Source organism: Mastacembelus armatus, chromosome 21 (genome assembly GCF_900324485.2).
Source record: "Mastacembelus armatus chromosome 21, fMasArm1.2, whole genome shotgun sequence".
NCBI lineage: Eukaryota > Metazoa > Chordata > Actinopteri > Synbranchiformes > Mastacembelidae > Mastacembelus > Mastacembelus armatus.
Genome location: NC_046653.1, coordinates 16284325 through 16312254, shown reverse-complemented (window position 1 = coordinate 16312254; position 27930 = coordinate 16284325). Strand labels below are relative to the sequence as shown.

General features: G+C 37.7%; 2 protein-coding genes across 4 annotated transcripts; both read right to left on the bottom strand.

Moving 5' to 3' along the window:
• Window positions 1–1356: 1356 nt before the first annotated feature.
• On the bottom strand, window positions 1357–17154 carry LOC113123851 (MORC family CW-type zinc finger protein 3-like). 3 transcript variants are annotated; one of them, XM_026296178.1, is made up of 19 exons: window positions 17088–17154; window positions 15565–15637; window positions 14570–14633; window positions 13328–13460; window positions 12567–12793; window positions 12209–12365; window positions 11647–11791; window positions 10584–10712; window positions 10362–10481; window positions 10184–10281; window positions 9895–10002; window positions 9645–9773; window positions 5836–5907; window positions 5650–5692; window positions 5455–5541; window positions 5153–5276; window positions 4984–5056; window positions 4191–4893; window positions 1357–2126 (listed from the first exon to the last, which is right to left on the bottom strand). In XM_026296178.1, exons 4-19 carry the CDS (start codon window positions 13375–13377, stop codon window positions 2037–2039), a joined length of 2355 nt encoding a protein of 784 aa, XP_026151963.1. In that variant the 5' UTR covers window positions 13378–13460; window positions 14570–14633; window positions 15565–15637; window positions 17088–17154; the 3' UTR covers window positions 1357–2036. The 3 variants fall into 3 exon arrangements, with proteins under 3 accessions (XP_026151963.1, XP_026151962.1, XP_026151964.1); XM_026296177.1 differs by lacking the exon at window positions 14570–14633 and having other exon boundaries at window positions 17088–17148; XM_026296179.1 differs by lacking the exons at window positions 14570–14633; window positions 15565–15637; window positions 17088–17154 and adding an exon at window positions 14904–14964.
• Window positions 17155–20173: 3019 nt separating this feature from the next.
• On the bottom strand, window positions 20174–27930 carry LOC113122993 (MORC family CW-type zinc finger protein 3-like). Its single transcript, XM_026294702.1, has 17 exons — window positions 27835–27930; window positions 26130–26202; window positions 25211–25343; window positions 24460–24686; window positions 24164–24320; window positions 23656–23800; window positions 23379–23507; window positions 23159–23278; window positions 22981–23078; window positions 22720–22827; window positions 22492–22620; window positions 22013–22087; window positions 21814–21856; window positions 21612–21701; window positions 21310–21433; window positions 21156–21225; window positions 20174–21065 (listed from the first exon to the last, which is right to left on the bottom strand). Exons 1-17 carry the CDS (start codon window positions 27928–27930, stop codon window positions 20585–20587), a joined length of 2298 nt encoding a protein of 765 aa, XP_026150487.1. The 3' UTR covers window positions 20174–20584.

Here is a 27930-nt window from a genome sequence, read left to right as displayed (position 1 = left end):
GAAACAGATGTCCGAGCCACCTCAACTGACTCCTCTCGATGTGGAGGAGCAGCGGCTTTACTCCGAGCTCCTTCCGGGTGACCGCGCTCCTCACCCTATCTCTAAGGGAGCGCCCGGCCAACCTGCGGAGGAAGCTCATTTCAGCCGCTTGTATCCGCGATCTCGTTCTTTCGGTCATGACCCAGAGCTCATCACCATAGGTGAGAGTAGGAACATTCGTATTTTGTATTTTTGCAAAATGTAAAATCAAATGTATTGACTTTAGATCAAAGGTTATTTCATAAATAGCCTTTTCTGAACTCACACACTTCTGAACTCACAAGTGCTCTACCAGGAAATGCACCTCCTCATTTCTATTACTAGGAAAGTATCACATTCATGAATCTCACCCCACTTAACCACAATATTTGCTGCTGGGACATATAAGGCACCCCCCCCCCCGGCCATTTCTCCCAGAGTCTTGGAGTCTCTGTCTTAGTACTCTTGGACCTAAGTGCTGCTTTTGACAGAGTGGACCATGTGATCCTGTCACAAAGGTTAGAAGACTGGACAGGCATCTCTGGTACTGCCCTTAAATGGTTTAAGCTCTATCTTCAAGACAGGAAGTATGTCATTGAAATTGGTAACTGTGTCTCAGACTGAATGGCCTTTACATGTGGGGTCCCCCAGGGGTCCATCTTGGGACATTTTTTGTTCAATCTTTACATTTATGTGTGGTTAGATTCATTTAAATATTGTTACGTTGTCATATAAATATAATATTGGTTATTGCTATGACAATAATGAAATACCATTGCTAATACAATACTAAAGCTAAGTCGTGTATACTCCACTATATTATCCGGTTCCAAAGGCTTTCAGATTAAAAGCTTTAGATTTACAAATTCCAATACTTGGGGGAATGACTCAAAAAAATAAAAAAGTAAGCAGTGCATGAAATTATGTACATTATTTCTGGTGTTTTTTCAGATGGTAATTCTCACACGTCCTAAGTGCTCCATCATCTCACAACTGACTGCTTTAGAGGGGATTAGTTCATATGAGCTTTGAGTGTCTTTGTTGGTGTTTAATCATGTTGTATCTAAAAGATTTAAAATTAAATCATTTATCCATTATCATTAAATTATATTACTTTTTACTGATTTGTGCACTTACGCATTTTCAATAATAGATTCAGTGAAGTAGGCCTACCATAATACCAAAAAACATTTAATCCATCAAAACACAGAAATAAGAAAATGACAACAGAGGGCCTAGCAAAGATTTAAAGCAGGAAGGCTATTTATACAATATTTAACTAATCAAATACAGGTGGAAACAATCAGGAATAATGGGAAAGATAAAATAGTTAAAAACAAAGGCAACACAGGAAGTAATGTCAAAATAAGTGTCCAAAACAGGAAGTCCATAACAGATCCAAACAGCCTTTTGCCAATCCTCTAAAACATACATGGATATTTTAAAATTTTATTTACACATTTGTTGCTGCTTAGTCTAACTTTAGACTCGATTACAGAACTAACCATCCAACCATGACTGGTAAACGTAACATAATATAGACCCTAATTCCACCACCATAACAGAAACCATGCCACTGTGTATTAGCTCAGTGAGTAATAAGAGGTTAAATGATGAGTTACGGCTTAAAAAGAGAAAAACCTGTTTATGGATTTAGAGGAAAGTTGGTGATTCTAACTTTTAGTTTCAGTTTGTGCTCCTTTCGAAAGGCTCATTGCCATTAATATTTTATGTGTTTTTATTATCAAACCAGGATACCATGAATAATCTGCCATGCAGCATTTCATCACAGAGCCTGAATCAGAAGTAGAAAAATATATTTCACAGAATATAAACAATCATGATTATTACTAAAAAAAGAAAAAACAGTCAGGTGTCATTGTGAAAGAAAGAGAATCAGATCAGATGTTTGGAAAACATTGAGATGTTTCCAAGCCTGAATTTGCTGTCCCTCTTGCTCCCTCTGCATCTGTCTGTACAGAAGAATCAGTGGCTCCATGTGAAGTTGTATCTCACTATCATGGATTTCCCCTCTGCTGCTGCAGCTTCAACCTGAGCTCTTCACATTGGGATGCCAGGTTTGCCCGTTCCTCCCTCAAGCAGTCCAACTGGTGGCAGAGGACACAGGGAACACCAGCAGGAAAGAAAAAAAACACATAAGGATATGTATGAATGATACATCACACATAAACACTGAGGTAATTCATTATTTTACATAGAGTGCAATAACCTTTGGCATACAAATGTATGCATATTTCTAATATGTGATTTATAGACACATTTGTAGTGGACTTGGATGCAAGTGTAAGTAAACAGAATCACACCTGAACAAGGTTCATTTGCAGTAGAGTGTAGCAGACCTAAAGCAGGAAAATAGGTTCACATTCCAATACTTGTACCCTCTGACAATTTATGGCTGTAAAACTGTTAGTGACCCCCTAAGGTAAACAACAGGGGATGGTATAGCCCTGTTGCACTGTCAAGACTCCATTTGATAAAGAGCAGATCACTGGCTCCTGACAAAGAAACATTGCTATGATGAGATATAGAAGTTGTGCTATTGTTTATCTCTTATTCATGCTTGTAGTTAATCTATATAACTATGAAGTTTTATTGATTTTCATTTATGATGTTGCTGAACTATTGATTCTGGTTAGTTACTAACTTTGTCATGTGAGAAAAACATTCTTAAAACTTACAACACAATAAGTTACTCTCTTGATTCACACATGACCAATGAGATTTAAACTAACCACCGGCAAGGATGCAACACTTCCTGGACCAATCACATCGTGCCAAGCACAGTCATGGGACGAACCAGATGGCTTCCCTGCCCAGAGCGGCAACTCACAAAAGACAGTGCACAGACAGACACACCCTGAACTCTGAACAGAAATGGACAGAGTTTCAGGCAGATTCAAAGAAAGTTAAGAGATTTCCAGACTCTCAAGATCCTTTCACTCTGTGGAGAAAGACTCTCAGAAAGAGAGCACCACACAGAAGAACCATGAAGTAGAGACCGCTTTCACTGCCCACGCATAGGAGGAACAAAGACATTCCCCCCGCGTGTGGCTGTCCTGCAGCTGACCATCTCATATCAACCAATTTCATGAAACGATCCTGCAGCGGCCAAGAGGAGAGTGAGGAAAGGCCTGCAGCACAGGACTTCAGGACTACATCTCTCTTAGAAACCAGCTGGCAGACTGCAGTTTCACCTGCCCAGAACGATCCTCAGTAAACCCGAGGTCAAGCAAGTAACCCGTGTCTGTGCTGGTTGTCTCACATTAACCTCAGTTGGTCTCCATAATTACTAGAACTTCCTCCTAAACTGTGTTTAGACCTCAGACTCAAACACAGAACATAAATTAATTTAAAATTAATTTTCCACCACTGCAAATAACCTACTGGTTAGACCTGACGTTATGTTTTATTTGTTAATTCAGCTAGTTTCTCAGATCAGTTCTACCTCCATTTCCCCCTATGTAAATAGCATGTATATATTGTAAATAGCTGAATAAATCTTAAAAAGACAACTGTCTGGCATCAATAATGTTAAATCACACAGTAAATACATCACTGAATCGGGGGAACTCTTCTTCAGATTGTAGACTGATATAATGTATTACTCAGTCTGGTTGATCTGCTGTTTAAAGGATCTGGTGCCCCAAATTAAGATGGTTTATGATAGTCATAATTCATAAAACAGACATAATAAACCTTCAGGTTTAAATTCACTACAAGAGGACAGATAGGTTTGAAAATTAAAAAAAGATAGAATGCCTATCTTTGACTTTTTTAAAAATTTAGTTAATAATATTCACAAAAGTCAAGAAAAAACCTCCAAGCTCATAACTTGGAAGCAGTTTTCTTTGAGATGCCAGCTAGCATTGTCTTTTTGCAACTATGCATTGCAATCATGGAATTAAGGCTATGAGTACCCAGAGAGAGGGAAAGTATGGGAAAAACATGCAAACTTCACTGAGAAAGGCCCCTGCTGAGACATGGACCAGGAACTGTTTTGCTGTGAAACAACAGTGCTAAACAAAAAGCACCGTCTTGAAATATCCACATATGGGTGCTTATTTATTTATGGTGCTTATGTATGCTGAAAATGTTCTTGATTGTTGTAATTAATACATTTATTAAGCTCAAACCACAGCTGCAATACTGACCTGTGAGCGCAAGTCATCTTTCTCTTCGTTTCTTTGATCCAGTTCACGGAGCAGATAGTCAATCTGCAGTGCAATCTCATCACTGTCATTTTGCTCACTTTGGTAAGTACTGGGCCTGGTCTCAGCAGCTGACAGTAAAGCGTTGTATGTTTCCTCTGTCTGGCTGGCCTGGTGAGAGCTGACTTTCTTCACATTGATCTGAGACAACTCCTGCAGCCTTTTCTGCATGTCCTGCAGTTGGCAGGTAAGTCTTTGGACTGCTGTTTTAAGGGAGTCTCTCTCATGGGTTACTTCTTGCAGGAGCTTTATGAGCTGTTCTTGCTGCTCCTGTACCTCACCGATGCTGGGATGGGGACATGGAGAGTATGTTTCATTACAGGCATCAGTACAGGAAGGTCCAGCTTTGAGGAGATGTGCCATTCTAGTCTGCACAGTGTGCTTTTCCAGAGTCTCACAATGAGTGTTTCCTGGGCTCTCCTGCTTAATCATACTTTGCTCACTGCTACTGATATTATTGTCCACATGCAAACTCTGTTCTATCTCATTCTTATGAGATGCACTCTGCCCCATTTGCTCCTCTCCTTCAGTTGGACTTTGGTTGTCCTTTTCCTTCTTCTTCACTTTCGGTCCTTCTGTCTCTTGGGAGCCATTTACTCTAGATCTTTTGGGTGTTTGTTGTGGAGTACCAGGCTGTGTTCTTTTTCTGTTTCAGTGTGCACAAAACACAGTAAATATAATTTTTAAATTATCTGAAATTAAAATACTTACCCTCACTATTCACACAAAATCATACCTCAAGGGGCCATGTGATATGGAGGATATATCAGAAACATCTGGAAGACCATTGGTACTGGTGGAGCTGCAGGCTATAAAGAAAGAGATCAGACATGTCTTAATCTCTACACACACACATATCTACCTATCGATTGATCGATAGATATGTACAAAGTCATTTTTCCTACCAGCTTGTGAAATGATGGAGGATATCAGTGGAGAGCATTCAGTCCTAGCAGCACCTCCTTGTTGTTGTGACTCAGTGTTACACCTGGTCTTTGGGGTAGTGGGGGCAGAGAGGGAATGAGTGGTCTATCAACAAAAACAAAAATAAAACGGAGATAAAGATTTGTTTTACACTTTGTCATTTGTAATATTCCTAATCTACTTCCAGCTTGTGTGATGTATTTATTGAAATGAGGTGGAAACTGTAAACACAATAATCAGAATCAATCAACTTTAGTCATCGTTCCTTGAATGGAAAACGCACAGTTTGAAGAGGCTGCTGTTGAAGACCCTCATCTGTTCTGAGATTAGCCACAACCTGCTCGTTCTGACGCCTTCGCTCCTCCTCATCCTAAACAAAATAATTCCCAAAAGCATTGAAGCCTTAAGTCATATGCATTTGTTATCAGTAAAATAGTTATTTATTCTGATTTAATTCCAACAGAGAATGTGTCCTTACCTTTTGTTGTTTTTTTTCTTGCTGTATTTTGTCCTCCCTCTCTCTAAAAATGAAATCACAGGAGCCATGTGACATCTTAGGTTTGACTTAAGCAGTTTAATACAATAATATACAATTATTTTTCCATCTAAATACTGAATTACATTTAGGCAAAGTTGTGACAGTGTTTGTAAATTTGCAACTCACTGTTGTTTATAGGTCTTGCGGTATGGACGCTGTTCATCATCTTCCATGGGCTCCTGCTCTGCCTGGCAGCTCCTGGGAAGGGAAATTTGATCGAGATTTACATCAGCAAATATTCATTGAGCCTAAAGCAATGAATTAATGAATACATTTTATTAGAGACTCATAGCCCAGAAAAAAAAACATTAGAAAAGACAACACATTACGAAAAAACAATACAAGTAAATATGTATAACTATTGGTATATATTTGACAGAGACAACTATACCAGTATCCCCAAAACTGGGAATGATGATGAGGAAACTGCATCTATAGTTGGACAGAGTCAAAATCATCTGATTGTCAGATTTATCCAGACAACAGATCAATTATACATGTGTTTTCCTAACACTGCTTGAAAAGTAATGGTTGGCGCAGTCACAAACAACTCACCAGCACTACACTGTTCAGGCCTATTAAGCAATATTCTCAGGGCAGCATTACATGCTACTTGGGGTCTACTCATGCTAGCGTTCTTAAAATATGTCCACAAATGTACAATATACACAGGTGTACAGAGCCATACCAATAAGCCAGAATTCTTGCAAAGCATTTATGCAGACTTCTAGCAATCATTTTGTAAAACAGTCTTTTGTGATTAACATGATTAAAAGCTTTGGATACATCTATGAAACAGACAAAAACTCCTGAGCTTTGTCCACTATACTGGTTTACAGTTTCCTTCAATACTTATATGCACATCCACCAGTGAGGATGGAGCTGGTGTCCATCTAGAGGAGGACAATTTTGGATTTAACACCAAAGTGATTGTCAGTACAGCCAATGAACCACTTTAGTTTCTCAAGCTCATTACTTTTCATGACTATGCTGGCTGCCACTATAGGTCTATAGTTACTGTATATAGCATTATGATAGTTATTATAGTTATCTAGGCTGAAAAGCGTTATCATTGATAACAGATTAGATACATTTATTTGAAAGGGGACAGGGCAATTTCATAAACCATATGATCACAAATACGATTGCAGATGAGGCACATGGCCACAGACACAAGATATAACATTTAGTACTGACATGAGTCATGACAAACAAAACACTGACACCACAACAATAAGAGAGCGACAGAAATGGAAGCAGTTAAGAACAGTATAAAAAAAATTATTAAGATATACAAATAAGCTTGCATAAAAACACACACACTGTATACAATAACATATAACACATGTAAATGTTTAGTGCTGACACATATATGAAGAGGCCTAGTCTGAGGACCAATTCTCAGGCTAGCATTTTTAAGATGTTGAGCAGAGATATAGTCCAATATGAGGTGAGATTCAGAATCAGCAACCTTGAAAACTAGGATTTGAATGTTTGAATACATTTTAAATGTGAAAAGTTTGGTTTCAAAACTGAAAGCTATGATTCAAACATGCAAACATTCTGATTTTTCAGTTTTTCAACCCATTTTTTTTGCAGTGTCAGATCACTTTTCTGACCCTGTTTTCATAGGCGACAAATCTGAAACTTTGGAGAAGACCGGGGCACCACCAATCACATAGCTTCTAAGAAAATAAGCCAATCAGTTAACAGAGATGGTCTACACGGTTTGATTAGTCCCACTGGTCGTCAATACAGACGTCTTGGTTCCAGCGCACCTGCTCCACCTTCTTCTGTCTACTGGCTAAGAAGAGGACCTGCAGGAGCATCGGGCACACCACACCTGACTAATGGCTGGAGACCAGGTACAGTATGTGCAGAACAGTTAACTGGGCTGTAGATTTTTAAGAGGATGGTTATTTAGTGCCACTTAACTGAATTTAATATTAACGTTACATTAACTATAGCAGTGTGTGAACCATGTAGCAAATGGTTGCTATGACAACCAGCGTTACCAGTTTTGTTATAAAGTTGAGGCATTGACTTAGCTAACGCTAGATACCTAACTGACTTAGAGGTAGCTAGTTAACGCTAAATGTTGCTCTCAGCACGCTTAAAGTGCTTTACTCCATTCACTGTGTTGAAAATCAACATCCCAGTTAACCTTTCTGCACATACTGTACCTCCATTGGTGCTAAGTGAGGTGTCCTCTTTACCGTAAGTTATCCATCTGTATTGATAATCATGACAGACTGTGTATTCTTAACCTTAAAGAATAAAATTAACTATAGCTATATCACCATAGTTAGACAAATATAACGTTATTCTGTACCTGAACAAAGGATAATATTTAAACTCTCCAAAAACACTGTACTGAATTTCTTTAAATATGACAAGAAACAATTGGGGAACAATAAGAGGAAATTTTTCAAAGAAATTTACTTCAAAGATCATTGATCAATGCCATTAAAAACCATTGCTGCACCACATTGCTGTAACATCACTGTCCTGCTACGTGTTTTTTTTTTCAGGAGGAATTGTTAAGACTCAGTTTGTGCAATCATAAATCCACATAAAGATATAAAAGAGGTATTTCCCTATGTTTGAATCACAGCTTTCAGTTTTGAAACCAAAATTTTCACATTCAAAATGTATTTTCAAACACTCAAATCCTAGTTTTCAGTGTTGCTGATTCTGAACCCAATCTCAATACCTTAATTTACACAATACACTCAGCATTCTGCCTAGACCTAATTTTTAATGCAATTGAATTATGAGTTAAAATGCTGCCACTATAATTCTGTGATATATTCTTTACCAGAAAAACCTTCCATAGTGCATGGTAAACACATTTTACATTTATTAAAACCTCTAACTTCCTTCCAAAAATCAGTAACATTGTTACATAAATTTCTTATCCAAGGAATCAGCTTTCATACACAGCTCATTTTTATAAATGAAGTGAATAACTTGATTATGTCTTGCATTTATGAGTTTCTTGAATTCAAACTCTAAACCTTGTCTGGGTCTTCAAGCTACCACCCATACTTTAAATGCTTCACAGGCTTCAGCATGAAACTTGAGTACAATGAATGTACTATAGCTTCATACATAGAGCAGAGATCCATCCCATGGTCCACATTTCAACAGTTTACATCACTATATACAATAACATAAATTGTACGTAAGTTGTATTATACTCCGTTTTTTCTATGTGAATATAGTAATTGTGGATTTTCACCACTGTTTAAGGAGGTCCAGTTCAATTTTACAGCTTTGTCAAAGACAATGTTTGAATTATGCCATTTTTAAATAAATGCATTGATGTCATTAATCTGTCTGTGTTTTGTGTGTGTTTTCCAGGTTCTGATTGACCAAATGTCGTGGAAAAACACTTGTAGGCAAATCTCAGGTCAAAGGATGGAAAATTTAGTAGGCAAGGCAACGGGTAAAGCAACAGAGTCACATCATAACATATGGCCTGCAGTCGGACCTGTCATCCATACCGATTGACCACGAGCACAGAAAAATGATCAGCTTTTGTATCAGTTGAACAGCATTAATTTACACATCAGTCACTCACATGTAAATCATACCAGCAGGATGGCATACATAATATAATTAGCGTCTCCCTGACTTTGGTCTGCTTCTTTGTGACTACAAAGCTGTGTTAAAAGTCTTTGTTGAATTAACATAGGACACAGAGGGAGGTGGCAGACATTTGTCTGTCAAGGTATAAATTTCCCTCACACCAAGCACATCTAATCCAGGTAATCAGCAGTGGGTAGGTCAGGAATAGTTGGAAAACAAGGAGGGCATTGGCCTCAATGAACATGTGTTGGCTACCCCTGTCATAAGTCATTCATACTTTTTAAATTACATTACATCACATTGTGATTATTGCATTATGTATTAGTAATGTTGATAATGTTTACCTAAACTGAGGATCAGGATTCATCTGACAGAACCATTTATCTGGGAGCATGTTACAGTTGATCCCATCTGGGAGTATGCGCCATTTCAAACAGTCATCACACTGCACCCAATTTTGATCTGGTCGCTTCCTAATCATATTGAGACAAGTAATGAACATGTGTAGGGAGTCAACCTTATTTAGACAAATCTATGTGTTTAATACAGTCAGTGTTATGTATACAGTCAAGTAGATAATGTAAATGTACTAACTCAATATCTTCCACTGCAGTGATGCTGTTCGAATTGTTTTTGGACCAAGTGTAGCGCATTTCTTTCCAGTACTCCTCCACTTTGGTTGCCAAACTGTTCATAGTTTTCCTGCACAAAGAATTTAAGAACTTTAGACCTCTACATTTCTGGTCCTGAGATGACAAATAATCCAGGAATATGAATAGGAGTATAAAAATATTTTTGTACCAATCTAAAATGACACAAGTTCATTTAAGCCTTAATCAAACAAATCTGAAAACTTAAAGCCGTATTTACAGTGTGTTGTTACCTGTACTTATCTGTCTCCAAAAAGCTCTGTTTGTTGTGGGTAGGATCCAAAAAGTTACACTCTATTATACCAATGACCCCAACACCATGATAATTGGCCTGCAGGAAACAAATATTCATGAGCATCAGCAAATGAAAACATTTAAAAACCCTTGAAATGCATAACACCAGTCACTCACCTTAAGCTGGCAGCCCACACGTTCATAAGCCTTGATTAACCGATTCTTGTGATACATCATGACACCATACTGTTGTTTACTTTTGGTGTTATATCCAAAAGTGATGGGGACAGGTTTGTCCTACAATAAGATTTAAGGAAAACACTTCCAGGGCACCTCCATTTGTCTCATCACATACTCAACATGTATCAGGAACTAAGAGAACTTGCGATAAAAGGATACCAGAAAATTGGGCTTGTAGTGGTCTATTCTGGTGCAGGCCAGACTCTTAGCAACAAGCTGAGATTTCACCTTTTGACCACGTATGATGATCTGCATTCGAGGCTTCAGGTACAAAATGCTGCAATATGCCTAAACCCACAGTAACAGCAAGCAAAACACATTTTTAAGAGGAGGGAAAGTTAATATACATACACAACACTGTATGGCAGTGGTTCTCAAACTTTTCCTGCCATTCCCCACTTAAGGCTGAGCATAAAGTTTCAAGCCCCAATTCACCCCAAAAAATGACAATGAAACTTATTTCAAACTTAAAATGTTCAAATTTATTCCAAATAGCTTCTAAATAAATAATACAGAGTTCAAAATAAATAAAATGAAAGTGCAGTTGTGTTATTACTTCGAAGTCGAGTGGTTTATTGACAAGATTGGGGTGCGTTGTTTCTAAGTGTCTTTTTAATTTGTTGGGTCTCATGCTGTCTGCTGCCAACGGTTTAAGACACACAACACACATGGGTCTCTCTTCTGCCCCCACCAGCCCCACTGTGAATCCAAGACCCAGGTAGGCTTCATCGTATTTTCTTTTTGGCTGGCTTTTTGCTTGATTTACCTTACTGTCTGCCGTGTTTTTGTCTGCTGGCGTGGAGTCGCCAGCAGGGGTCCGTGTTACAAATTTATCCATTGTTATGCCCACTAATCATTGCGTCGCTGCGTGAAGGTTTGCTTATTGTTCCGCTACAATTAAGTGCCGACGTTAAACATTTATTTCCCACACCATGGTTCCTCTTGTTTCCCTCTATTTGCGTTTTTTAATGTCACGTTTCTTTGTATGTGGTTGTTTTATTTGCGTATATGGTGTTTGTCAGTAAAGAAAATTATGAACTAGGATATACACAAAATTAGACTAATTTACTCCCGTTCGCTGCGCCCCACCTGACACAGCGTCAAGCCCCACTATTGGGGCACGCCCCACAGTTTGAGAATCACTGCTGTATGCCAACAAGATGTCTGGGTAAGGCATAAAAAGTCAGACTATTTTGAGGACATAAACGCTGTTGCTCCTTACCCGTAGTGAGTAAGTACTCTCAGGGATGTGTGATGAATGTTGAGGTTGTGGAAAAGTGTCAGTCATTTCATCGTAGACTTCAGATGGGATTTGGATATCATAACAGTCTTTCTCAAAATCAAACTCTAGTGCTCCAGTAGACGTCCTGTTAGGAAGAAAACAAACAAGATAGGCAGCCAATCCCATGCATTACTGCATTACTGCTTATTTATACATGAGGATAACAACCTTACTGTTCTTTGTTGAAAGCACTTTGAAAAGTGGAAAAACAGTTGTGCAATGAATACTTCTTACATTTATGATATAATCATGTACATGTGCAACTCATTACTCATTACTCATTCTGTTCATGTCATATTCTTGTGGGGATGGTATTTGGAAGTATGAGGGTACTGATATGTTTTTATCTGATATCTAAAAACTTGAGGGTCTGACCAAAGACATAAAACACCACAGTGTGGATTATTCTCTGTATTTTGGCAGGTCATCAATAAAAATTAAAAAAATAGAATAAATGTTACATCTGAAAATCTACATCTGTATTTGAGGACTGCAGACAGACCTTCTGAGATTCCAGATGATGATTCGTGTTCCAGTTTTTCCTGTGGACCAAGGTGGGGTGATGACATCGAGTTCAGTGAGAAGCTCCTCCTGTGTTGTAAAGGGGGAATATCTCAGGATGTCTTGTAAACTGGCTTTGTCCTCCTCTCTTACTGACAGTACGGCTGAAGTTAAGGAAAACTTCGTATAGAAAAATAAAAATGGCTGATCATACTTCAGCTTTCACTTTAACAATATCACTGGAGTCCCCCTGTGCCCAGTTCAGCTGACTGCATGTGATGCTTTAACGAACCCAGAGAGAAAACATTAACACGTTATCACATGACACAGCATGTGTTACTGCATTAGATCAAGGATATGCTTGTCTGATTTCGTCTGATCAAAGCAAACAATTGGTACAATTATTTGCTCAGCTCCGATCTTTTCCAGGTAGGTTTGAGAGAGCATCCCAACACATGAGGTGCTCTTTGACTTGGAAAAGACGATGGCATCTTTTCCAAGACGCATGGACCCAGACTTGAAGCCGTTGCCATAGATCCCAATGGGCTGTACACCTTTTACAGTGGTTTTGTCACTGAAACCAAAGCTTGAAACAAAAAATATAAATATTTTTTATCAACTACTGTGGCAAACAAAATATACGTGAATCCCTATCTAATTCACAAATATAAACAAACGCAATGTGTTTAAGCTACTAATTTTTTTATACAAATACAAGATACAGTTATACTCTTTCAGGTCTTTATGGAACATGTTTTGTTTCAGCTCCATATTTTTAGGGTGTCTGGCTCCCTCAGGTTATTCCACAGCATCTCTATGGGGTTTGGGGACTGACTGTTTAAAATCATTCTGTGGAGCTTTTCTTTACACAGATCTATAAGAGTTCAAAGTCTTTACTTACGTTATTCACAGTTTGTATTTAAAGGTTTGACATAGCGGCCATTACAATATATTATTGACAGTACAATTTGACTTTCAAAAAAGACATTATGCTCTACAACAAAACAGCAAAATTTAAAGATAACAGCAGGCCTAAAAATATAAATCAATATTTTCTCAATTCAAATTTTTTTTTCAAATACTTAAACAATCAAACGTGATTTTCCAGTAGCATCTGTACCTGAGCATCTTATGCATAGTTCGAAGGTCCAGCCCATAACCATTATCCATGAAGGTAAGGCAGTCTTGATCTTTGATCACAGTCTTGGCAATCCAGAACTGTTTGGCACTGACATCTGGATCATAGGCATTGTCTGTTAAAAAAGCATACAGAGGTCTATATGTAATGAGGATTTCTATTTTTGTATTGTGAAAAACATCATTCAACCACTGATATAAAAGGGGTGTACAAAATACAATTCAACAGCCACACAAAATGACTGTATTTTTCAAAATGATCTTACAGTTGAATCAATACATCTCTAAAGAATCTACACAACTGAACATCACTGAAGGGATTTTATTGCTGTAGTCTCTACGGTAGCCGACAAGGGCAAACGTGCCGCAAAGGCCGAACACTGCAAATACAAGGACGTGCGCCAAGCCTCTAGGTCATAGGTCACTAACAGGCGGGAACGCGGTCCGGGTGCGGTCCCAGAAGCCGCCCCGTGCGGACCCGGAAATACAGCCAAAACATAAGATTGTGATTTAAAACCTAACGGGGCGCGTTTATTTCCACCGGCGCAGCTTTTTTAGAATTTACGGTAGTGGAAACGCACAGACCAATTGCATGCGAGTTGAGCCATCCCACGTGATACCACTCAGCCAATCAAGTCTGTGCATCCCAGGAGGTAAACATTACGACTACAGTGTAAACACCGCTAGAGGCAAGTTACACATGAAAGACGGTACAAAGAAAAAGAAAGAGAGCGATACATGTAGAAAACAAAGGGAGAGAAACTGTAAAGAAAGAGAGAACTTAGTTAATGAGAGAACATTCTACATATCTACAGCCATACATATATGTTCAGTTGTATGTTACATGACAATAAATATTGTCAGAAAGTTTCTGAATTGTACTGAATTCATTTGATTTGACAGTCAGGTATTGATTACATGCACATGTTGATAAAACTACTAGGCTGCTTAAATACATATCACACTAACTAGTTAGACATTATGATCTTCCAGACCTTTGCTTCAAGAAATTTTCTCTAACTGGACCTCTTTAAATTTCAGTTGAATACCCCTGCTCTAGGCCAGAGTCTAGGGGGACCCCGAACTGATGGATGCTACGAACAAAGTTTGGCTAAGTTTTACAGAGGCGACATAATATCATCATGATTTTCTACAGTAATATAAAAGGTCAGTATTGTAAAATGTGACGCCCAAGCGTTTAAAAAGAAATAAACGGAAAACGTACCTTTATTATGTGGCCTCTGCAAAAACCCATTTCAGGGCGGTAGCACCAACTCCACGCCATCACACTTTTGATTAAGTAAACAAATTTAATAGAACATTTTTAGCACATATGAAACCAATCATCAGAGGACACTCAAAAGGGCAATTCAAAACTTATTATAGCTGCGTCTCATTGTGCAGCCTCCGAAATGAGACGCGGCTTATATCACTACATTTGTCTCTCTCGGTCGCTCACACGACTTCTGGGATATTGTATCTAATTTGCGGGCATCAGGGAGCCACTATGAATATGCGGGAGAGTCCTTTAACTCCCGGGAAAGGTGCGATGCCTGTACCATTTTTATGTCGCTTCTCCAAAAGTTATCCAAAGTTTGTTCATAGCATCCCTCAGTTTGGGTCCCCCTAGAGGCCTTGCGCACTTCCGGTCCATGTATTTGCACGTTACGGCGCTTTTACGCTTGTCGGCCACCGTAGTAGTCTCCTCTGTATTAAAGTGCATTGGTTACAGTGGTTTTGATTTACGTAATAAACTGACAGCTGAGTGTATAATACATATGGGGTGTGGCAGGACATGTCAGATATCTTAAAACTGGACTAACAGGTATAACATGGTGCTTCCTCACTCTTACTCTCCTCTCAGAGTCAAACAAATTATGTCTAATTAAGCCAAAAAGTGTTGAATTTAAATATTTGCCACAAGTTGATGTTGGTTGTTTGTTACCAAGAGTGATTTTGGTGTGGATCACTGAGAACAGGTATCTTAGATTTTAGACATTCATTTTGATTACACTGTGACTGTGCTGGTCACAGAAAAGGTGATTTTCATCTGCATGTCCTTAAACACAACAGATCAAAAATGAATGATACGTCCTGTTAGCACAGGATCTGTCATCCAAGAATCTCAGTCATACAGATCAGCCACAGATCACTAGTATGTAGTGAAACAGAAACTCAGATATGAAAACACACACACACACACTTGTGATAATGACTCACCTATGAGCTCAGCTATAGCACCAAAGGGCCAGGTGTGGCTGGTGGAGTTTGTATGAAGAAACCTGGGGGAAACCTGTAAGTGGAGCAAATTAACAATAATCAATATTTACATTTATTATCAAATGGATTATTTCCATAAAAAATACACCTGAATTCACTGCATGTGAAAATTTTACTGGAAATACAGAAATCTGATGCTTTTTGTGCCTCAAAAAATTCAAAAATATTATTTTCAAACTGATTGATGGTGACTATCACATTAATAATACAAAGAATTAATGTGACCACAGAGACAGCATCTGTCACATGTAGATCATATGACATGATGTCAAAGTTGCCACTAAAAGAAACATCTTCTTCAGCTCTTTATGCAGGGATGACAAGCCATTACAATTTTGGACAGATCATAAGAAACCGAGTCCCTGTTCAGTAATTACAATTACTAGGACAGAAAAACACTGTGACAAAAAAAAAAAAAACTTGACTAAATAAGTTTTGAGCACATAGGTTACATCAGAAAGATCTGCAGATCTTTTCTGAGTTGGTTTCTCTATAACATATGAGTGCATGTTTTAGGTATGTACAAAAGACTGACTATGAGATGCATTTTCAGAAAAAAAGCTTTGCCATGGCAGCTGTGGTCATGAGTACCTAAAGACTGTCAGAAAACATTTGCACATTGTGCCAAAATAATACAAAGCATTTGATCTTCTGAAACTAAAAGTTGGACTCACTGGAAAAACACCAGTTCAACAAGACAAAGAGAACCTGGGCTGCCTGGGGATTATGAACTTTGAATACATGCAAAGCTCAACAAGGAAAGTCATAGCATGTAGTTTGGTGGCAACCACATCTAATATAGCTCAACAATATGCTATATGAAGGATTAAGAATAGAAGCAGCCTATATACATTCCTAGTCCACAGCAGACGAGTGGGCACATGTACAGAACAAATTCTTATTCATAAAAAACACATTTGATTGTTTCTTGTTTTCTAAAACATAGTAAAAGTTATTGGATCAACCTAAGTATGAAATATTTTCCACAAACTTCATATTTAGAGTAAGTTACCACATCAAATCTATGTTTTTATTTTCATGTATTGTTTTTCATAGATCATTAATAATAATTAATCACATATTTAGAAAGTAATTAGGGATTTCTAATAATGTGTCAGTTATGTAATATTTACATAACTATTGTAACTAATGACTAATTCATGAATAAGACACGAGGTCTAACTAGTTTGTCTAGTCCAGCTGCAAATTCAGAGTCAATCAAAGGCTTATGGAATAGATTGACTTTTTAATATAGTATCTTCTATACTGTCTAGTCATTCAACCTTATCTAATATATAGATTACATATTATCTAATATATAGATTACATATATAGAGCAATTAACTCAGAGTGAATCAGAGTCCATATGAATTAAATGGTTCAATATGTTTCTCTAATGAGACTAATGAGCTCATCATTAACTACAGATTAATTCCTATAATAACATCCAAAAAGCCTCTCACCGAGCTCAGCGGGACACCACGCTCTGTCTGTGCTGCCATCTCTCTGTGATTGGAGGTGAAGTTCAACTTCAGACCAAGTGAGTCAGCTACTGACATCTAAGCTGCTTATATGCCTGTTTTTTTTATATCGTCATCACTATAGAGGAGTGTCCCTGAATATGTTTATCAGCTACACTACCTGTCAAACTGAATTCATCCTCTCATGTCTCTTCACGTCATGTGTCACCTATAAATAGCCTATTACATGTATTATCTTAGATTTATTACTTGTTACTGCAAATGCTTTCAGAATAAAAGCTTATTTTTTTGAAATACTTGGGGCAAAGACCTAAAATAAAATAAAAAAGAAGCAGTGCAAGAAATTCTACACATTATTTAGTCTGTAAAGGATTTTATTCTTTTAGGTTTCAGAATAAATTCCCTAGTGATGTGAAGTCATAACCATATACACTCAGAAAAAGACACTAAATCATATTAGTGGATCTCATGTGTTCACTAAAGATTATTCATGAAAACCCTTTAATCTCAAGTATCATCCCTGCAGGTTCTGAAACAATTGCTCATGGAACATTGCCTGAAGGTGTTAGAAAATAAAATGAAGGAACAATAGTACCACAGGGGTGTGTGCAGCATAAGTTCTGACTATAGAGTTCACTGGAAGACACCAGGAGGTTTTGCAGCTTTCTCAACATGGTAAAACATGCCATTAGGATGTTGTGTGTCCTGATGTACTTAGAGTGCATTAGCTGGTCATATGAGTGTTGAGAGGTTCTGTTAGTGTCACATTATGTTTCATGTAAAGGACATATATATATATTATATATCTATATATATGGCCGTGAGGTCCGGACCTCGGTATTTTTTCCAAGGCACATATAACAGAAGTAAAATAATGAGCTAAAATAACTTTATTTGGCTGCCGTAAATACATCGTACTGCGTCAAGATAACTGAGCGCTGGTACATCTCTTTACGTGAAGAAAATAATCTCAGCAGCCTCCGGATTCGTTCCTTTATTGCACATTTCACATATCAACTGTGGCAAACGAGGGCAGATATTAATTTGGTGCTTAACTTAAAACCAGGAAAAGTCCAACGACGTCACCCCAGGAATTTCACCTGGAGAGCGCAAAGTAACAGTGAGCAAACATGAAGACGCACAAGTTCGTTCAACGAGGCTCAGGTATCGAGGTTCCATTTATCACAACATTATTTTCACAATTTTAAGGCAACACATTTAACAAATTTGTCTCATTATACCGACAACACATACACCAATGTCCAACAATAGACCAACACTTAATAAAACACATACACGTTCTTTCATTCATCCATTCTGATAAAACCAAGATAAAGGTTCTTAAAATTGACCCAGAGCCTTTCCCGCAACACCAGAGCGTCTTCCGTCCAAACAGGGGAGTCCCAGTTAAAGTGCTGAAGTCTCTGGACAACTAAAGCAAGAGGGTTACAGAAGCAGACCAACAGCTTCTCCCGTAAACTCAGGCAGGAGGATCAGTCCAGCTGTTTATGGAGCAACAGAGGCAAAACAAAGCAGCAGGTTCCCTGCCAGTGTCGCACATCTGCGCCTTAAGGTGCGCTCACAGCAATGCGCAGCGAAGAACAGCCCTGACCAGCCACGTAGCTTTGTGCTGGAGTCCACAGCTGCACTAGAAACAAACCTCTGATAGTACCGAGATTTAAGAAAGAAGCGGGCTGCAGTCTACACCTGATACAGAGAATCAGGAGACGATAGAGCGCGATAAGGTGCAATGACGCACAGCGACAGGGCTCCAACACACGGAGCCGCACTAGAAAAAAACTAAACACCGGTTAAGCCGATGGGAAATGACTGACAGGAAAACAACGCGATGCCTTGGACCTGACAATGCAGAGGACGGAGCGCACACACAAAGCAACCCGGAAATCCAAGAAGCAGAAAGGGAGAGAGAAGCTCCTTTATAGTCCGCCCAGGCAGCGCCACAGATGGACAGGTGGGGGCATTGATGCACAGACTGTGCCTCCTGCTGCAACACGACTAATGTTAATATAATTCTCCTGACGGGGGAGGAGGAGTCGCTAAGGTACAAAACTGAACCTGTCTAAAAGGCTAAAGAAGAAGAGGGTCTAATTAAAGACTCTGGACTGGTCCTGAGAGTCATTAGTACTTCAGTTAAAGCCTAAAGGTGTGGGGGAGGTGGCAGCCTTTTTTGTTGTTGTTAAAGATGATGAGCTACTGAAAAACGGCAGTCATTTTGAAGCTAATATATACTTAGATGAGAAGAATTCAGTATTCAACACACCGTTTAGTAACAAAACTCTAAACTTTCAAAGTAATTTCAAATTAACATTTGGTTGTTAGCACAGTAAGAAACAAGCAAAACACACATTTTTCTACACTGCAATCCATTGAAAATTCACATTTGTCAAGACTGAGCCCCAATGCAGAATTTATTTAAAACTTAGATTTGTTTCACAAGAGGTCCATTTTCAACCAAGGGATGTTGTCTTTCCCAGAACTGTCAAGGCATGAATGAATTTCTTCTAAAACATTTAACCATTTGAACATAAGAATGAAACAGATACCAACTTAAGTAAAAACATTTTAAGTAGTTTGGAGGAGCAATTCAGACTTTATCTGACATGACAGATACTTTATTCATCCCCATTGGAGAAATTCAGATTGTCCTGTAGCTCTAAACTGATAACTTTAAGATTCCACTATAAAATATAAAATAAAATATGAAATATAATTAATGGATGAAGGTACTCAAATCAATAACATAAATAGCATGAATAACATCAATTACTAATAAGGGATCAATTACTATCAACAATTTCAATTACTACTACTACTACTAATAATAAATTACTAATAATTACTATTATACAATCTAATGGCTGTGGCGTTTCTTACAGTTCTGCAGCGCAGTGAGAGGAGCCTCCTACTGCAGCTGCTAGTCTGTTTAGTCAAAAAAACATATGAAAAAACTATGAAAAACTTAAAAAAAACACAGAAGCTACTTGGACTTGCTGCCATTCAGAACGGTGCATTTTTTGAAACACCTTATCTGTTAATGAGAAAAGAAAAATATTTAAAAGGAATTTATTGCCAGTCATAAACTTTCAAACATAGTCTCTTTGTTTCTGCTCCAGGGTGTCCTGGATAAACAAAGTGACTAGATAAATCTGTATTAAGTTGTCTGGTCTCAGGGTTCTGTGATTTAAAGAGTGACCTTAAAGTATATATTCTTTAGGGTTAGCTCAGGAGATATTCACAGTTACATGAAAGAGAATTTGGTCTTTTACAGACATAAAGTATAAGTTGCAATCATTCAACTTTGGGTTGAAGATGATGAGAATGAAATAAACATGAAAGAGTTTTATTTGAAAAAAATGCAGATCTGTAGTGATTTTGGTGTTACTGAGAATCATTGCTTACTTTCAGACAAATAAAATAAATCTTCTTACAATGATTTTTCTGGCTTAGACTGGTGTATGCTACTTTTTTTTGGCTTTGTCAAACAGAGATTTGTAGCCCTCTCTGGTTTGGTTTGTTTCCTCTGTCTGGCTGGCCTGGTGAGAGCACTCCTTCTTTACAATGATCTGAGACAACTCCTGCAGCCTTTTCTGCATGTCCTGCAGCTGACAGCTGAGTCTTTGGACATGGAGGTGGAGAATATCCAAAGCTGCTGGTCCAGTTCCTGCATCATTAGACTCCACGGTGACATCCACAGCAGCATCGTTACCGACATTAGCATCACTTTGCACATTTTCTGTCTTCACTTTAGACAAATCAACGTCTGGCTTTTTTGTCTCCAATATGACAGGGTCATCATCACCTTCACCATTATCAGCATCATCAGCATCATCATCATCAGCAGCAGCAGCAGCAATGGGCAGAGATGTCCTCTTTTGGGAGCCACTTACTCTAGGTCTTTTGGGCGTTTGTTGTGGAGTAACAGGCTGTGTTCTCTTTGCCCTTCAGTGCACATAACACAGTCAGTATAATATACTTCCTAAACAGTGTGAAATGAAAATACTTCAACTCCCAATTCACACAAAATCATACCTCAAGAGGCCTGAGACAGAGGACACATGAGAAATAACTGGAAGACCACTGGTACTGGATGAGCTGCAGGCTATAAAGAAACAGAGCAGACATGTTTTAATCTCTACATATGTATAGATTTTTTTTTACACTCACAAAAAGTAATTTTTCTTACCAGCTTGTGAAATGATGGAGGATGTCAGTGCAGAGCATTCAGCCCTAGCAGCACCCCCTTGTTGTTGTGACTCAGTGTTACACCTGGTCTTTGGGGTAGTGGGAGCAGAGGGGGAATGAGTGGTCTATCAACAAAAACAAAAATAAAACAGAGAGAAAGATTTGTTTTCCACTTTGTCATTTGTAATATTCCTAATCTACTTCCAGCTTGTGTGATGTATTTATTGAAATGAGGTGGAAACTGTAAACACAATAATCAGAATCAATCAACTTCAGTCATCACTCCTTGAATGGTAAACGTACAGTTTGATTGAGCTGCCGTCTGAGAGCCTCGTTTTGCCTGGTGAGATTAGCCACAACCTGCTCGTTCTGACGCTTTCGCTCCTCCTCATCCTAAACAACATAATTCCCAAAAGCATTGAAGCCTTAAGTCATATGCATTTGCTATCAGTAAAACAATCATTTATTCTGATTTAATTCCAACAGACAGGTGATGTGTCCTTACCTTTTGTCGTTTCTTCTCTTGTTGTTTTTTATTCCCCCTCTGTCTAAAAAATAAATCACAGCGGTAAGGATGTGTAACAGGAGCCAGGTGATATCCTAGGTTTGATTTTAGCAGGTTAGTAGACCAATATGCAAATATTATTCAGTCTACATACTGAATTTTTTGGGAAAAAGACAGTGTTTGTAAATTTGTAACTCACTGTTGTTTATAGGTCTTGCGGTATGAAGGCCGTTCATCATCAGAGTCCTCCGGCTCCTGCTCTACTTGGCAGCTCCTGGGAAGGGAAATTAGAAATTGCATTAAAAAAAAAAAAAAAAAAAAAAGACAATTTGTTTTTTATCTTCATAGGGAAATAAAAACAATCAACAAATAACTTTTTTCTTTTTTTTTCCATTTTTAGACATCACAAATAGGTCCTGTGTTCAGCACATTTTTTCAACAAGAATGTGCTCTATGAAATTGATCTGTATGTTAAAGGGTTAAGGTGATTTTTTTCCTTCATATACAAAAATGTGTCATCAAACCAAAAAAAAAAAAAAGAATAGAGCAATAGAGCATTGAATTAAATGGTTTTTAATAAAGTTAGAATAGATCATACACAATTTGTTTGTTTTAAATTATATCACATCACATTGTGATTATTGCATCAGGTTTATCAGTAATGTTGATAATGTTTACCTGAATTGAGGATCAGGGTTCATATGACAGACCCATTTCTCTGGAAGTTTGCTGCAGTCGATCCCATCTGGGAGTTTGCGCCACTGCAAACAGTCATCACACTGTATCCAACTTTGATCTGGCCGCTTCCTAATGATATAGAGACAAGTAATGAACATGTGTAGGGAGTCAACCTCAGACAAATATATATGTTCAATACAGTCAGTCAGATAATGTAAATACACTAACATAGTATCTTCCACTGCAGTGGTGCTGTTTGGATTGTCTCTGCTCCACTTGTAGCGCATTTCTTTCCAGTACTCCTCCACTTTGATTGCCAAACTGCTCATAGTTTTCCTGCACAAAGAATTTAAGAACTTTAGAACTCTACATTTCTGGCATTTGAGAAGACAAATAATCCAGGAATATAAAACTATTTTTGTACCAATCTAAACTGACACAAGTTCATTTAGGCCTTAATCAATTTATGTATTTACAGTGTGTTGTTACCTGTACTTATCTGTCTCCAAAAAGCTCTGTTTGTTGTGAGTAGGATCCAAAAAGTTACACTCTATTATACCAATGACCCCAACACCTTGATTGTTGGCCTGCAGGAAACAAATATTCATGAGCATCACCAAATGAAAACATTTAAAAACCCTTGAAATGCATAACACCAGTCACTCACCTTAAGCTGGCAGCCCACACGTTCATAAGCCTTGATTAACCGATTCTTGTGATACATCATGACACCATACTGGTCTTTACTTTCAGTGTTATATCCAAAAGTGATGGGGACAGGTTTGTTCTACAATAAGATTTAAGGAAAACACTTCCAGGGCACCTTCATTTGTCTCATCACATACTCAACATGTATCAGGAACTAAGAACTTGTGATAAAAGGATACCAGAAAATTGGGCTTGTAGTGGTCTTTTCTGGTCCAGGCCAGACTCTTAGCAACAAGCTGAGATTTCACCTTTTGACCACGTATGATGATCTGCATTTGAGGCTTCAGGTACAAAATGCTGCAATATGCCTAAACCCACAGTAACAGCAGGCAAAACACATTTTTGAGAGGAGGGAAAGTTAATATACATACACAACACTGTATGTCAACAAGATGTCTGGGTAAGGCATAAAAAGTCATAGACTATTTTGAGGACATAAACGCTGTTGCTCCTTACCCGTAGCGAGTAAGTACTCTTAGGGATGTGTGATGAAAGTTGAGGTTGTGGAAAAGTGTCAGTCATTTCATCGTAGACTTCAGATGGGATTTGGATATCATAACGGTCTTTTTCAAAATCAAACTCTAGTGCTCCAGTAGACGTCCTGTTACGAAGAAAACAAACAAGATAGGCAGCCAATCCCATGCAGCACTACAGCATTACTGCTTATTTATACATGTGGATAACAACCTTACTGTTCTTTGTTGAAAGAACTTTGGAAAGTGGAAATACTTCTTACATTGCGACTCATTGTTACTTCTGTTCATGTCATATTCTTGTGGGGATGGTATTTGGAAGTATGAGGGTGATGATATGTTTTTATCTGATCACTGTAAAAACCTGAGGTTCTGACCAAAGTCATAACACAACACAGTGTGGATTATTCAGGTCAACAATAAAAATTAAAAAAATAGAATAAATGTTACATCTGAAAATCTACATCTGTATTTGAGGACTGCAGACAGACCTTCTGAGATTCCAGATGATGATTCGTGTTCCAGTTTTTCCTGTGGACCAAGGTGGGGAGATGACATCGAGTTGAGTGAGAAGCTCCTCCTGTGTTGTAAAGGGGGAATATCTCAGGATGTCTTGTAAACTGGCTTTGTCCTCCTCTCTTACTGACAGTATGGCTGAAGTTAAGGAAAACTTGGTATAGAAAAATAAAAATGGATGATCATGCTTTAGCTTTCACTTTCACATAGAGAAAACATTAACACGTTATCACATGACACAGCATGTGTTACTGCATTAGATCAAGGATATGCTTGTCTGATTTCGTCTGATCAAAGCAAACAATTGGTACAATTATTTGCTCAGCTCCGATCTTTTCCAGGTAGGTTTGAGAGAGCATCCCAACACATGAGGTGCTCTTTGACTTGGAAAAGACGATGGCATCTTTTCCAAGACGCATGGACCCAGACTTGAAGCCGTTGCCATAGATCCCAATGGGCTGTACACCTTTTACAGTGGTTTTGTCACTGAAACCAAAGCTTGAAACAAAAAATATAAATATTTTTTATTAACTACTGTGGCAAACAAAATATATGTGAATCCCTATCTAATTCACAAATATAAACAAACACAATGTGTTTAAGCTACTAATTTTTTTATACAAATACAAGATACAGTTATACTCTTTCAGGTCTTTATGGAACATGTTTTGTTTCAGCTCCATATTATTCCACAGCATCTCTATGGGGTTTGGGGACTGACTGTTTAAAATCATTCTGTGGAGCTTTTCTTTACACAGATCTATAAGAGTTCAAAGTCTTTACTTACGTTATTCATAGTTTGGATTTAAAGGTTTGACATAGTGGCCATTACAATATATTATTGACAGTACAATTTGACTTTCAAAAAAAACATTATGCTCTACAACAAAATAGCAAAATTTAAAGATAACAGCAGGCCTCAAAAATATAAATCAATATTTTTTCAATTCAAAAAAATGTTAAAAATACTTGAACAATCAAACATGTAATTTTCCACCAGTACCAAGCAGTAGCATCTGTACCTGAGCATCTTATGCATAGTTCGAAGGTCCAGCCCATAACCATTATCCATGAAGGTAAGGCAGTCTTGATCTTTGACCACAGTCTTGTCAATCCAGAACTGTTTGGCACTGACATCTGGATCATAGGCATTGTCTGTTAAAAAAGCAGACAATTTGTATTGTGATAAACTTGAATTTAAATGACAGTCTATCAATGATATAAAAGGACTGAATAAAATAGAAGCCACAATACAATTCAACAGCCACACAAAATGACTGTATTTTCCAAAATACCTTACAGTTGAATCAATATCTCTCTAAACAAGATTCAACAAAACTGATCATCACTGAAGGGAGATTTTATTGCTGTAGTCTCTATGGTTGCCGACAAGGGCAAACGTGCCGCAACGGCCGAACGCTGCAAATTCATGGACCAGAAGTGTGCCAGGCCTCTAGGGGGACCCAAACTGATGGATGCTATGAAGAAAGTTTGGCTAACTTTTTTGTATTAATCTGCATTGGTTACAGTGGTTTTGATTTACGTAATAAACTGACAGCTGAGTGTATACATACATATGGGGTGTTGCAGGACATATCAGATATGTTAAAGCTGGACTAACAGGTACCACATGGTGGTTTCTTCCTCTTACTCTCCACTCAAAATAAAACTTGTTGTGGATCACTGAGAACAGGTATCTTAGATTTTAGACATTCATTTCGATTACACTGTGACTGTGCTGGTCACAGAAAAGGTGATTTTCATCTGCATGTCCTTAAACACAACAGATCAAAAATGAATGATACGTCCTGTTAGCACAGGATCTGTCATCCAAGAATCTCAGTCATACAGATCAGCCACAGATCACTAGTATGTAGTGAAACAGAAACTCAGATATGAAAACACAACACACACACACACACACTTGTGATAATGACTCACCTATGAGCATAGCTATGGCACCAAAGGGCCAGGTGTGGCTTGTGGAGTTTGAATGAAGAAACCTGGGGGAAACCTATAAGTGGAGCAAATTAACAATAATCAATATTTAAATTTATTATCAAATGGATTATTTCCGTACAAAGTACACCTGAATTCACTACATGTGAAAATGTTACTGGAAATACAGCCAAAAGATCACTGATGCTTTTTGTGCCTCAAAAAATTCAAAAATATTGAGAGTTATTTTCAAATTATCAGACTGATGGTGACTATCATATCAATAATAAGAATTAATGTGACTATAGAGATAACATCTGTCACATATGGATCATTTAACATGATGTCAAAGTTTTTTGGTCCTATTCCCTTAAATGTGTTTTTTAAAACTGTAAAACATCACACACTATTATTGAAAATGAAAAATTGAAAGTTGAAGACCAAACACCAAAAGTACTAATACACTGCAGAAAAAATGTTCCATTAAAGAAACATCTTCAGCTCTTTATGCAGGGATGACAAGCCATTACAATTTTGGACAGATCATAAGAAACCGAGTCCCTGTTCAGTAATTACAATTACTAGGACAGAAAAACACTGTGACAAAAAAAAAAAAAACTTGACTAAATAAGTTTTGAGCACATAGGTTACATCAGAAAGATCTGCAGATCTTTTCTGAGTTGGTTTCTCTATAACATATGAGTGCATGTTTTAGGTATGTACAAAAGACTGACTATGAGATGCATTTTCAGAAAAAAAGCTTTGCCATGGCAGCTGTGGTCATGAGTACCTAAAGACTGTCAGAAAACATTTGCACATTGTGCCAAAATAATACAAAGCATTTGATCTTCTGAAACTAAAAGTTGGACTCACTGGAAAAACACCAGTTCAACAAGACAAAGAGAACCTGGGCTGCCTGGGGATTATGAACTTTGAATACATGCAAAGCTCAACAAGGAAAGTCATAGCATGTAGTTTGGTGGCAACCACATCTAATATAGCTCAACAATATGCTATATGAAGGATTAAGAATAGAAGCAGCCTATATACATTCCTAGTCCACAGCAGACGAGTGGGCACATGTACAGAACAAATTCTTATTCATAAAAAACACATTTGATTGTTTCTTGTTTTCTAAAACATAGTAAAAGTTATTGGATCAACCTAAGTATGAAATATTTTCCACAAACTTCATATTTAGAGTAAGTTACCACATCAAATCTATGTTTTTATTTTCATGTATTGTTTTTCATAGATCATTAATAATAATTAATCACATATTTAGAAAGTAATTAGGGATTTCTAATAATGTGTCAGTTATGTAATATTTACATAACTATTGTAACTAATGACTAATTCATGAATAAGACACGAGGTCTAACTAGTTTGTCTAGTCCAGCTGCAAATTCAGAGTCAATCAAAGGCTTATGGAATAGATTGACTTTTTAATATAGTATCTTCTATACTGTCTAGTCATTCAACCTTATCTAATATATAGATTACATATTATCTAATATATAGATTACATATTATCTAATATATAGATTACATATTATCTAATATATAGATTACATATATAGAGCAATTAACTCAGAGTGAATCAGAGTCCATATGAATTAAATGGTTCAATATGTTTCTCTAATGAGACTAATGAGCTCATCATTAACTACAGATTCATTCCTATAATAAAATCCAAAAAGCCTCTCACCGAGCTCAGCGGGACACCACGCTCTGTCTGTGCTGCCATCTCTCTGTGATTGGAGGTGAAGTTCAACTTCAGACCAAGGGAGTCAGCTACTGACAT